The sequence below is a fragment of the Centruroides sculpturatus genome, unplaced genomic scaffold, assembly GCF_000671375.1.
Source record: "Centruroides sculpturatus isolate CEXI.00-Female unplaced genomic scaffold, Cexi_2.0 scaffold139, whole genome shotgun sequence".
In the NCBI taxonomy this organism is placed as follows: Eukaryota; Metazoa; Arthropoda; class Arachnida; order Scorpiones; family Buthidae; genus Centruroides; species Centruroides sculpturatus.
In genome coordinates, this window is record NW_019384370.1 from 597314 (window position 1) to 610115 (window position 12802).

A 12802-nucleotide genomic window follows, 5' to 3' on the forward strand; every position below is an offset into this window, starting at 1 on the left:
AGTGACCACATTGAGTTCTGCGCCTAGAAGTAACGTAATCCTTCTCCGTGTTGGCCTTCAAAATATAAGCAGATGGCTTAAATTGTAAACAAGTTTGTTATAAATACAAGCGATAACTCATAATATCACATTTATTCTCATCCTGTTAGATTTACTGATAAGTTTAACATCAATAAATATACTTTTATTTTGTTTAGATTCGGTCATTTAATTTAGCTAGCTTTAATTCTTCGAAATGAAAATTAAAAGAAATGCATAGTTTTGCTTAGATCTAGTTTATTTTATGTTTAAAAAAAGTAATCAAAATATTGAACTTTTGTGTATCTAAATCATAACAACAAAAAAGGTTACAGAATCCTAATATTTATTTATCACATTCACGTACAATACAAAACACTACCAAAGTACAAGTAACTATTGAAAAAACCGTATTTACAGCGTTATAAAACGTCACTTTGTGAATTATGGACAGTTGACTGAAAGAATAAACACAAGATGATATTTACTTTAAAAGAATCGAGTCTCGAAACCTGTTTGCTACTTTGTAAAAATCACCTATGTAAAAGTTCGGAAGTGGAACTTGTATACCAAACAGGTGCAGATGTTAAATTCCAGGTGGGCCAACTGTAATACTGAAATTTGCCCGGAGGTATTCTGAGATGGTAGGGAACTAGTTCGAATCCCAACAAACCTCGAGCGGGTTGAACGTTCTGTAGTGGAGGCAAGTCGACCGGATGCTTGGCCTTCTCGTCACGATCTTTATCACTACCTATCAGTCTTTCGATGGTGAAAGAGGTACCTTTAGTATGGCACGAATTCTGCCGATTCGAATCCGATCTTTCCGAATTTTTCTCGTTGCTAATGTCGTCATTATTGTTTCTATGAAGTTTACAAGTAGTACCTTTAATGCGCTTCTTCCTCCTCCTAAAATTACCATTTTCGAACATTTCTTCAGAATTCGGATCCAAAGTCCAGTAGTTACCTTTACCTGGTTTTCCTTTCTCCCTAGGTACTTTCAGAAAACAGTCATTCAGACTTAAATTGTGACGTATAGAATTCTGCCACCCCTGCTTATTATCGTGATAATATGGAAAGCGATCCATGATAAATTTATAAATGCCGTTCAGTGTGATTTTATGATCGGGTGCGTGCCTGATAGCCATGGCTATCAGAGCTATGTAGGAGAAGGGTGGTTTCTGAGCCGTTTTGTCACTCTGTACTCTATTCTCCAAGCTTCTATTGTTAGTTACTTCGTAACTACTAATCTGTCTATATCTAATTTTCTCGGGATAAGTTCCGAAATTTATATTTGTCGGGTACATAACTGGAGTAGAAGTTAAGTGACCGTAATAATCATTACCGGTTGATGACATCATCGAAACAAATGCATGTAGATCTTACACTAGTTAGCACTACACAACAAACTAAGTTGTTCGACTCTCTACTTGATAAAAATTACGAAAATCTGTCCACAGTACTTACAGGTAGGTATCCCTTGTCGACATTCAAGAAATTGACTTGGGCATTAATGTATTGTCTCACAAATCAGTCTACAAAAGGCAAAGGAGTGTTCGTACTCAACACCGAAGACAAAGTCAGTCGACTGTTATTCCACAAGTTTTCAAGTAGTCTTTGAAATTGCGACGCTCACGGAATGTCTAGACCACAGTATTTACTGCTTCCACCAGACTGCTGTCGTCTCACAGTACCTACAGAAACAAACCAAGCAATATTAAAGGCTCGACTAAGCAGATATAGGTCCTGGCTTGCATTATATACAATACAATTTTTATTGAATGTTAATGTTTTTGATTGTTTTTTAACATCAACACGTCGCAAATTATGCTGGATCCAAAGCCTCTCTTAGCTTCTACGAAATGTCAATTAAATACAGCGTTGTCATGACGACCAATCCTTCGTCCAATCACGTCCTTTGAGTTTATTTATAAATGAACCGAAGCTGATTATCTGGTTAGGCCCACCCAAGACGTCCAAGTTTGTTTTTACAATCCCAGTTAGTTTTTTTTTCTTTTTCTTTTTTTTTTGAGTGTGGAGAAGACCACCCCATAGTCCCAAATGAATGAAAAATACCGAGTTTTTAAAATATTTAGATTGAAATTTCTTCAAAATATTATCGTAGACATTTTAAAATAATTAAATATACTTCCAAATCTTTTCGTAAGCAAAACACGTGCAATTCTTTTGTACTTAAAATTGAAACTAAGCCAAAAACTTCCAGAAATGAATTTTATTTTATGTAAATGCCCCAATTATTTTATCACATTGATGCTAAAAAATCCTTTGTTTTTCTCCGAGTTTCGGCATCTGTCTATTAATTACAAATAAAGCATAAGAGATCTTCGAAGAATTCGAGTCAAAGTTCAAACTTTTGTTTAAAATAAGCTTGTAAACTTCATAAATATTCTAACCCTCTTAATTAAATCGTCAAGTTTTTAGTGGCTTTAGATCCAGCAAAAGTTTCATACCGCCTCGAATGATATTTAAATTTAAGCATTAATTTAAGAATTATTTAATTAAAAAAGTAATTAAACGTTTATAAAATTGAGTTACGTTGTAGCAGGATTAAAAGTCAAAAACAAATTGAAACTCACCACAAGTGGGAGGAGAGAGGGAGACGTCCCGACGAAGTCGAAGCTCAAAACAAAACTAATTGTTGACATTAACTCAACGGGGTGTGTTATGGCAAACTAAATAAGATACTGTAAATATAACACACAACTGATAAAACTGTTGATTCTATAAGATATATGTTCAACCTAACCAATTATTTAAAAGAGAGCCTCGCCTTTCCTATTGCATCTTATAAATCAACTCTCTTCGAAGGAAAAAAACGGCTACCTTTAATACCCACACCATTTAAAACCTCCGAGTGTAGGTGTTAAATTTCTCACTAGAAAAAAAAAATTCTAATGTAATTTATCGGAGCGATCGCCATCTTTATATTTATGGTTACACCCGAGTGATTAATATATTTGTTATTTTCATATCTATACTTATCGATAAAGGTAACAATGTATTTTGATAATTGATTTCCTGTCTTTAAACATTCTTATCTTATCATTTAATTTGCAAAGGGCCTATTAGCATTATATAAAATTTACATAATATTCCACTTCATATAGGCTACTCACCAAAGTAGAAAATATATTATAAACTTTACACCATCTTCTCTTATAATTTTTACATTTCACTCTATATTAATTATATAAAATATTGAGTACAACCGCATAAGCTCACTCTATTAAATAATATACAAATTCTATAGATTAAATTTAAAAATTATAATATTTATTACATTCTAATAATAAATATTATAATAATGGTAGATAAAAGTGTCTAATTTCATATTATCGCTTACAAATATTATATTAAGGCGAAGAATAATCTAGAAGGCCAAGGTCAACTAGACTGAAACGACAACCTTAATATCTTGATCATGCATTCGTCATGCACATGTCACTGGTACAAACACTACAGACATACTTTACTCCACCCTCGACTCTATCTATATCGATAACTGCTTATGATTATTTTTATAAAAATATTTATAAATATTTTAATAACTTTTTTTTTAAATAGAAATCACATGTTTANGTGAGTAGGTCAGTTTTAGAAATGGAAGTAAAACGTTGACCAGGCATTCGGACGTTCCTTTCGTAACATTTATTAATATAAAATCAAGTTAAACAACTGAAAAATTTCCTTCAGTTTGCATTATATATATAAGGAGTATTTTATGCTTGTTTTGTGTGTAAAGTGTAAAGACAGTGAATTAAATTAATTTAAGATTTTCAGTACAGTACAGAATGCCATTGACTGTAAAAAATTATATAGATTAACATTTTTTAATTATTCAAAGCCATTCTAGAAAACTAAACATTAAAAAAATTATCTCAGTAAGAATAAAATACAATAATATCTAAGTTCAAGAGATATGGCATGTTTGTTTAGCACTCGATGGTTGTTGCAATGTAGCAAAGTCCAATCAGAAGCAAACTGTTACACTCAATTAGAAAACTCTGCAGCGTGGGATTTTAAAATTTAAATAAATAAGAGAGGGGGAAAAATTGATAATTACAAACGTCCAAACAGTCCTTTAACATTTCCATTAACGTCGTGTGTATTGTCTGTTGTGCTGTGGGAGCCAATGTTAATGGAACCTCTCTAAGAGGACATTTCTCACACACAACCACTTTATCATAATTCTACACTTCAGATGGTGTCTGTCAAAACAAAAACCATTTTCTAAAACGAGATAGACAGACAGTTTAATCTTAGCTATTTATATCATCAACGGCGGCGGCATTTTGTTTATTGTCAATCACGCCTATGTCATTTTTTTTAATATTGTTTTCTTTTACATAAACTTAATGGTATTGTATCATCGACAGCTTTCCTTGATGAATGTCTCGAGGTTAAAAAGTTCGTGTGAAAGTAGTGGCTAAGTGTCGGGAGTTTAAGAGGGAAAGACCTATTTGACACTCCAAAAATTCTGACTTCGGGTTTAAATTTCGAATAAAATATATATACGAACCTCAAACACCTGTAAGAGCACGAAAAACCTAGAAAGGACACGTGAACATTCAAAAGGTGAAACTTTATAAACGATAGCAACCCGTTTAACACGGACAAAGCTTCGTTATAACCTCTAAATGGATAACCTTTATAAAATTCTCCAAACATCTTTTTTTAGTTTTAAAACTGATAAGTCTAATCAAATAGATCACCATTATCTAGAAAAAATCGTTTGTTGATGAAAGATAAAAGGCCTGTTTTGTTTTTAATTATTAAAATAATTTTCCCCCACTTTATTCTATAAAATAGAATTTTATAACACTCGCTAGAGAAAGTTTAGTATTTGTTTATACAGATTCATTACAGAGTTAAAAACTTGCCTCTTCACATGTTTACGTTTCGACAAGATCTTTTAAGCTATCAGTTAACGATAAAAACGCCTACAGTTATAAAGATATTTATTTTTCTCGAGTCGATTTTAAAATAATAATTTATCGTATTTTATATCATCTTTTTATTCCGGACGTATTTAAAATACAAGTAACCATCATCACCACACCATTATGTCCAAAGCCAACTAAGGTTTGATGTTAGTTTCTTGCAGGATACATTCGTATATAGAATTATTCTAGAAAATAAACAAAAAATACATTCTCCGGAATAATTTTCGCTTAAAAAAGAAAAAAAGATCCTTGATTCTAGCAATCAATTTTAAAACAAATTTGCTGATTTAACAGAAAAGGAAGTTATAGTTGAATGTTGACATAAGAGTCAGGCTAATCTACGCTGCATGACATTAATTTCGATAATACCATTTGCCATTTTTGTTTACATTAGATAACAGTAGATCTTTCCCAATTGAAAACAACCTGTTTATGATGAAAAATACTGAAGATAGAAAGGGGGCAAGGGATAGGCTCTAATAATTGCCCTTTGATACTTTAAAATGCCAGTTGTTTAGGTATAGGGATTATTAGAATCAAATGAATATTAAACAAGATAATTTTGTTGTAATAAAATTATTAAACCGATTTAATAAAAAAAAAAGTAAAACTAATACTGTATGTATCAGTTTTAATTGTGTTTTATTACACGAGATAATTTACTAGACTGATGGGAAATTGTTATACTTTATATTAAGATGAAGCGCTAAATTGTGTACATTTAGAGAAGAAAAATACGGTTGTAATTTATCAAATTTCGATTTTTACGACTTTTTCTTATAAAATGCTTTTAAATCACGTTTAAACTTCGTCAAAATACAATAAAATATAAAAAGAAGTTTGTCTATCTTAAAGATAACATTACACAAAATACACTGTAATTCATTCTAGTCTGGAGTTCGTCAATTTTCCTGACTTTGATAAATTGTCATTCTGTCATCGTTCCTGTCCTAATCCTGTTCTAAGTAACCCAAAAAATAAACTATAAAAACAAAAACAAAAACCCGAGAAAGACGACGGACGAAAATTCGACCCGATTAATAATTTGAATGCAAGAACTTTTAAAAAAGATGGCGGATCTTCCTTCTCGTATTTGTTTGTAATTCACGAACAAGATCATAAATAAAAGTCACAAAATTTTATAATTCTTTAAATCATATCATTTTTATTACTTTGTTGATTAGAACCGTGCATCTCTTATCGTGTTTCGTTGTTTAATCTTTTAAGAATCGCCAATAAAAAGACGTCTCCGTGTTGATCTTATTAAATGTTTGTTTTTCTTGTGTGTAATCGAAATAAAATTTTGTAATAAATCTCGCTCATCGTGTTAAATATTTTAAATTCAAGGTCTTCTTTAAAAGTGACTAATTATAGATGCCCTTTAGAAGACTTCTCGGTTGTACGTGTTGTTTACAAAATGCACACTTGTACGCGTTGTCCGGCCGATGAAACGTTTCGGACAGAGGTTACTAGAGTTGAATGTAAACAGTTGTATATCAAGTAGTTGTATATCAAGTAGTTGATATGTTGTTCGGTCCTTGGTTGTGTGGGAAATCGGTCATAAAACTGAAACTTTCTAAACTTTGCTTGAAACAGTGAGTAGGTCAGTTTTAGAAATGGAAGTAAAACGTTGACCAGGCATTCGGACGTTCCTTTCGTAACATTTATTAATATAAAATCAAGTTAAACAACTGAAAAATTTCCTTCAGTTTGCATTAGATTAAAATGTTAGAAACATCAGAAAGGTACGAAAAACATTTACGTATGAAGAATCAATGTGCAAATTTAAAAAAAATAGTGTATAAAAATAGATAGATAACAATGATATCTACTTGTAATCAAGTTACTTATACGCATTCATTAGATAAAATATAAATTAAAACTCTGTTCATCGGAGAAAATAAAATTTATATCTCGTAGAGTAACTCAATTGAAGCGAATCAATTAGAAATCAATTAGCATTTTTCGAGTTTATTTAAAATCCAATAAAGATTTTAAACATTTGTTAGTCGTTAATTATACTTTTGAGATTATTCTTCTAATGCCAACGCTTAATTTTTTTTAAACATGTAAAGTTTCGAAGACACATGATAGAAGGTCAATGTCCTTGATGGATATCCGTTAAGAGAGAGGAGGACGGGACTTGGGTGGTCTTACCAACATTGTTTATTTATCCATTGAATGACGGTGGGATAGGACGCCATCCAATGTCCCCAGACACAGCTCTTCACTCACAATAGCTTATTTATATTTCCCCTAACCACCGTTGGGCGGTGTTTTGTCGTTCAAAGAATCGAGTACTTCGAGCACCACATGGGACAACATTGATATCAAGAATGTGCTTTGCCGTTTAAAACCTTTAAAGTACGTTAATTCGAAGACAAAAATCTTCGTAATTTTGTTCATTGAATCGAATGAAAATTCATTTTTATTTTATTTATTTATTTTACATTTTAATTCAAACACGCAATTCGCATCTTATAAACGAGTTCGTATGTAAAAATGGCTTAAAGTTTTATTAAAAGTTACACCTTTCACATTAGTTTTTCTATTTGTCTGAATATTTTCCAAAATATTATGTTTATTTACTTCGTATGTTGTACTAACAAGTAAGTTAACTCCTGTAAAGTCTGTTTTTCCTAGTTACAGTTTAGTGCAGCAGACAATTAGAAAACACAAAATGAAAATGATGCTAATACGTTAAATTTATAAAGCTTTTATTCACCAATGTGATTTAATACACCCCCAAAAACCTCTTCGTGCAAAAAAATTAGATTGTATGATGGATCGAAGGTAACTGGCCGTATCAGTTCTTACGATGAATGGAATGTAAAACATAAATAAACGATCGTCTCAAGCTGCTGGATTCTTTCTCATCAGAGCTATATCTGCGTCCACCATTTCTTGTACCAGTTCCTGTGGGGATTTAGAAAGGAAAAAAATGAGCATTACAATTCAGTGGTTGCGGTTACCAGATTAAGATTCGCACAATTTCGTGAGTTAATCCGGATAGAAAAATTGATTAAATCCCCGGTACAAACCTCGAATTTTATCCTAGGGGACCAACCGAACTTCTTTTTCGCTTTTGTGGCATCGCCTAGGAGGAAGTCCTGCGGGAACAACAAAATTAGTGTCACGTCGTACAAATATATATAAACACAACCGAGATTTCTAACGCAGCCACTCTAACGGCGCCACTGTCTCCCGGATCGCCCCTTCTCCTCTAGTTTTCGCACCCTCCCCGTAACCAAAATATTGGCAGCTCGCCTGACATGATGGACAGCTCCAGAATTGGCAGAACGGGAACCACAATGACCCTCCAGTTGTTATTCTTTCCTCCGGTCGGCCCATCTAATTGAATGGACCTTTAATCAAATCCTGCAGCAGGCTCACTGCCACAACAACCCGTGCCTTCGGGGCTACTACATCCTTTAGCCAGGTGGTCGATTCCAACATCTGATTGGTATGCAAAATTCTACTTCTAAATCTCTTGTTCGAGTGCGCCACGAGGGGGGAAGAAAACGGGAGGCGAACAGCACGAAAAAAATCTAATAACTTATCTGACAATTGCAGATTATTTTCCTGATAGGCTACAACAATAATTCTTTATAAAATAAGCATTTCTGCTTTCATATTCTTTTAAAAAATACACAAATTAATACCTGTAAACAATTTTTTCTCTTGTTAATTTAAATTTAATTAAATACATTTTAACGCCTTAAGATTTTGTATAAAGTAAAAATGTATTTAATTAATTAACATATGTGAAGTAATACTCTTAAAAGTTATCAAAGTTATAAATTACATTATTATATACATTATACATAATTAATATATCAAAAAATATCCAAAGTACAGATAATTTTTTACTCATTCACTCATCACATACAATATCAATAAACGGTGTTTGATTATAAAGAACAAATCAGCAAATGATTAATGTATTTATACGAAAATTTAGCATATTTACAAATTATATAAAATGATAAATAGGTGTGGATATTATATAAATAAATATTTATATTGAAAATTCTGTTATTTAATTAACTACTGTTCATTTTGAAATATTAATTTTTTTAAACATAATAAATAATCTTGATACATATTTAATAAAATTCTTATCACTTTTTATTACTTATAAATAAAGAAAACTGATACTTTGATTCATTTTGAAATTTTAACTCTATTTATAGATCTAATTTTTCTAGCATAATGCTATAAACAAATTTAGAATTTAATAAAGAGCTTTTGTTAACATTGAAGTTTAATCATTTACTGAGATGGATTTATTTAATTATACATTAAATAAATTTTCTATATTGACAATTTCAGTTCAGTAATCACCACCATTTTTTATATACAGAAGTTTGTTCTAAATTATTATGAAAAAAACCAATAAAAAAGTTAATATAATTAAAAATTATAAAATTTTAAACAAAATAAAACAAATTATACATCCTATAACTAAACTAAACAATATATAATCTAAATATTGTATTTTAAATATTGTTAATTTATTAATGTAGCATTTATCTCAAATATTTTTATTTAAAAATTTGTATTATTTATAAACACAATAATTATATATAATTATTATATACAATATGATACTAAAGGTAAGCGGTTAAGCCGCCATCTTGTGTTAAATTTAAAGGACTAAAAAATGTCGGATTACGTAATATATTTATTATTAATTAGCCATATTATAGCCCGATTAAAATCCGGCGGAATTATTATTTATTACTGTATATGTCGGATTTTGTTTATATGTAACAATATTATTTTGTTAGTATAAATACTACTTTACAGTTTATAACTAATGATATATTAATGGAACGCTGCTAAAATAATAATAGGTTAGTGTTTATTCGGAACACAAGCTGATGTAGGTTTGTTTAAAAATAATCCATTATGATAAGGAAATGATCTTCAGCTTCATTTCCCGTCTTCTACGCGTTAAATCGAATTATCCGTGCATTTTTTTCTACTCAAATGTTTTTCTTTTATTTATATCAAACTTTTCATTCATTTTCTCTTTTTCTTAAATACTTTTTATTTCTTTAAAAATTATTTCCCTAAATAATTTAAATAAATTTTGCTTACTAAAGTCCGTTCCGAATATAAATGGCTGGAGATTCTCACTCCATATTTGTTTATAATTAACTGATAAAGTATCACAACAGGAAATTTTTATTGTTTTTTTTTCCTAATATCTCTAAATATATCCCGCTATCGATGTGATTTCATATCTAAAAAGAGGATTTTGTTTGTATTAATTTACCTGTGTTCACAACAATCAAACCGTTCTGAATAAAATTGAATTTATAAATAACGTAAAATATCAAAAATTATTCGTGGAACAATCGCCATTAATTAATAATAAATAAATAGTTAATTATTAATTGGTTTATAAATTAACACGCCATTCTCTCGATACCTATGAACATAAGGAAAGGCTTTGAATGTATTCACATGAATTTTACACTACTTAAGACCAAGATGTAGGTAATTCGAACGAGACTGGTTTAATTTTAAGATCATTTTCGAGTTTTATAAGCTATTAAATATCTTCCAATAAACATAATCTGTCGATAAGAATCATAAAAATTTGTTTATAAAATATAAGATCGTATATGATTCACATGATTTGATTTGATAAAGCTTGGCAGACCCAATATTTATATTTGGAATATCTTTACAAGAGATAAGATGCAAAGCTAATTTTGTTTTCACAATAATAGCGCGTTTCTAAAGCGACGAAACGCTTACAATCTTGATTTTTACAGCGTTAGTATTTGTATTAATGGCAAATTTTTAATAGGTAAATATTACAATTATTTTTATATATAAATTCCCGGTATTTTTAAATAAATTCCGAATCGTGGGATGTAATAAAAGCGCGTGAGAACTGTACAGAACAGTAGCTAANAAAAAAAAATAGAAATAATATTTAATGTTTTACAAAATTTAATTTATTATTGTAGATTAAAAATTTTTAAAAATATAATATGATGAAAAAGAAAACAGATACTAGTGAATGACTTATTATTTTTATACTGTTGTTTGTTTATTTTAAACTCAAAAATATATTGGTATATTTTTATTAGGAATTTCTCAAAAAAAAAAAGAAAAGAAAAATTAATGTATTTTCTTGCATTGAAAATTTTTATTCTGTTATTACTGTTTAAAGTTTATATTTAATTTAAATAGTATTAATGAATGAATTAAGTATGTAATATGTTCTTCATTTTTACTTGTAAGACTAACATGTATATAATGTATTTCTTGCATAAAAACTACATTTATTTTACAGTTTAAGATTTTGATGAAATCCAATATTTTTAAACATAGATAATAAAAGGGGAAGTGAGTGAAAAAAATCTATGTTTTTGAATGTATTTGTAGGTCTTTCCATTGAGAAAAGTTGAGTGTGGCTTTCTGAAAGAAAGGACTTACAAAGAGGTTCAAAAACATAAAACATAAATAAAAAAAACTATTTTTTTTATAAAGTTTCTTGAATCATTTAAAAGAATGCTGATCACAGAATCATATTTTCCTTCAAGAATATACAAATAAATTATAGGGAAAATTTACATGAAATTTATGTTAAATAGAAAATATTTTCCTAAAAAGCTATAATAAGCATTAAAATGCATATTTTTTAAAATACGAGTTGTTTAAAAAAATAAACAACAAAACTCAGTTGGAGAGGAACATTATAAAACAAATTGAAAAAAAAAAAACATAACCCCAGAAAATGTTTTAATTAAACATTTTCTCTTTCTTTATAAGTCATATTCAAATTAAACAGAATATTGACTATCAAATATTAAATATTAGGTAGTGAATAAGTATTCAATACTTGCTGAAAAACAAGATTTTTAGTTAGACATTCTTTTAAAAAAGGAAGTATTTAATATATTTATTGATAATAAATGTTTGGCTAATTATCATTATATATACAAGATGGCCCAAATAAAGTGTTAGTCCATTATTCAATTGATTAATAATACTTTTTTTGTCAGTATTCAAGTTAGAAAAGGCATTATTATCAGCTAAAGAACCACCTAACCTCTCTTGGTGGGAGTGGAATTAACTGAAATTTTAAATGGAACATTATCAAAATGTAAATATTTGGATTCTATGCTTAAAAAACAGCAACTATTAATCTGGAGATTTTTCTTAATCACACTTTCTAAAAAAAGTATGTAAATTGGAATGTAGCAATTAACAAATTAATACAGAAATCAATTTGAAAAAAGTTATGAAATTTTCTTTCTTTAGATAGCATACCATTTACAGTACAATTAGACATTAATTTAATCTAATTACATAATTTCTCAGGTTCCATTTGAAATTTTGCAGTTAATGGAATCCCACTTTATGGAATTATATGAGACTCTAGCTTTTTTTATTAACTTCTTTTCTAATAAAAAAGCTAAAAAACCTCATGTAATGACAGATGAAAAATTTTTAATCATCAATTAAATCATTTCATTTCACATATACAGAAAAATGCTAATGGAAAAAGTCTCAGTAAGAGAAGGGAAACAACTATTTTTTCTCTAAAAAAAAAAAAAGTTCTTTGTCTACAACAGGACAATCCATGTATCTGATCAATGAAATTTTNATTAATTAAAAAAGAAATAAACTATGTTAATTTAGTCTTTTGTGTTTATAACTAACTACTTTTTCCAAATTTTAATTTATGATTATTAGAATAATTATTATTAATGTTTTAAAAGATGTATTCAATTGACATCAAACTAACTCTTAAAAACAATTTACATTCAATTTTAAAACTAAAATTAATTAATTGTTTG

At 29.2% G+C, this 12802-nt stretch overlaps 1 protein-coding gene and 1 long non-coding RNA gene across 2 annotated transcripts; both read right to left on the bottom strand.

The window, feature by feature from the left end:
- Positions 1–343: 343 nt before the first annotated feature.
- On the bottom strand, positions 344–2962 carry LOC111614480 (forkhead box protein C1-B-like). The gene is made up of 2 exons (XM_023355858.1): positions 2613–2962; positions 344–1709 (listed from the first exon to the last, which is right to left on the bottom strand). Exon 2 carries the CDS (start codon positions 1374–1376, stop codon positions 552–554), a length of 825 nt encoding a protein of 274 aa, XP_023211626.1. The 5' UTR covers positions 1377–1709; positions 2613–2962; the 3' UTR covers positions 344–551.
- Positions 2963–7679: 4717 nt separating this feature from the next.
- LOC111614498 lies at positions 7680–8646 on the bottom strand. Its single transcript, XR_002754943.1, has 2 exons — positions 8021–8646; positions 7680–7895 (listed from the first exon to the last, which is right to left on the bottom strand). It is a non-coding gene; the product is annotated as an uncharacterized LOC111614498 (long non-coding RNA).
- Positions 8647–12802: the final 4156 nt, after the last annotated feature.

Coding starts and splice junctions, on each gene's coding strand:
- LOC111614480 (XM_023355858.1), bottom strand. CDS start 1,376: ATGATGTCATCAACCGGTAATGATTATTACGGTCACTTAACTTCTACT.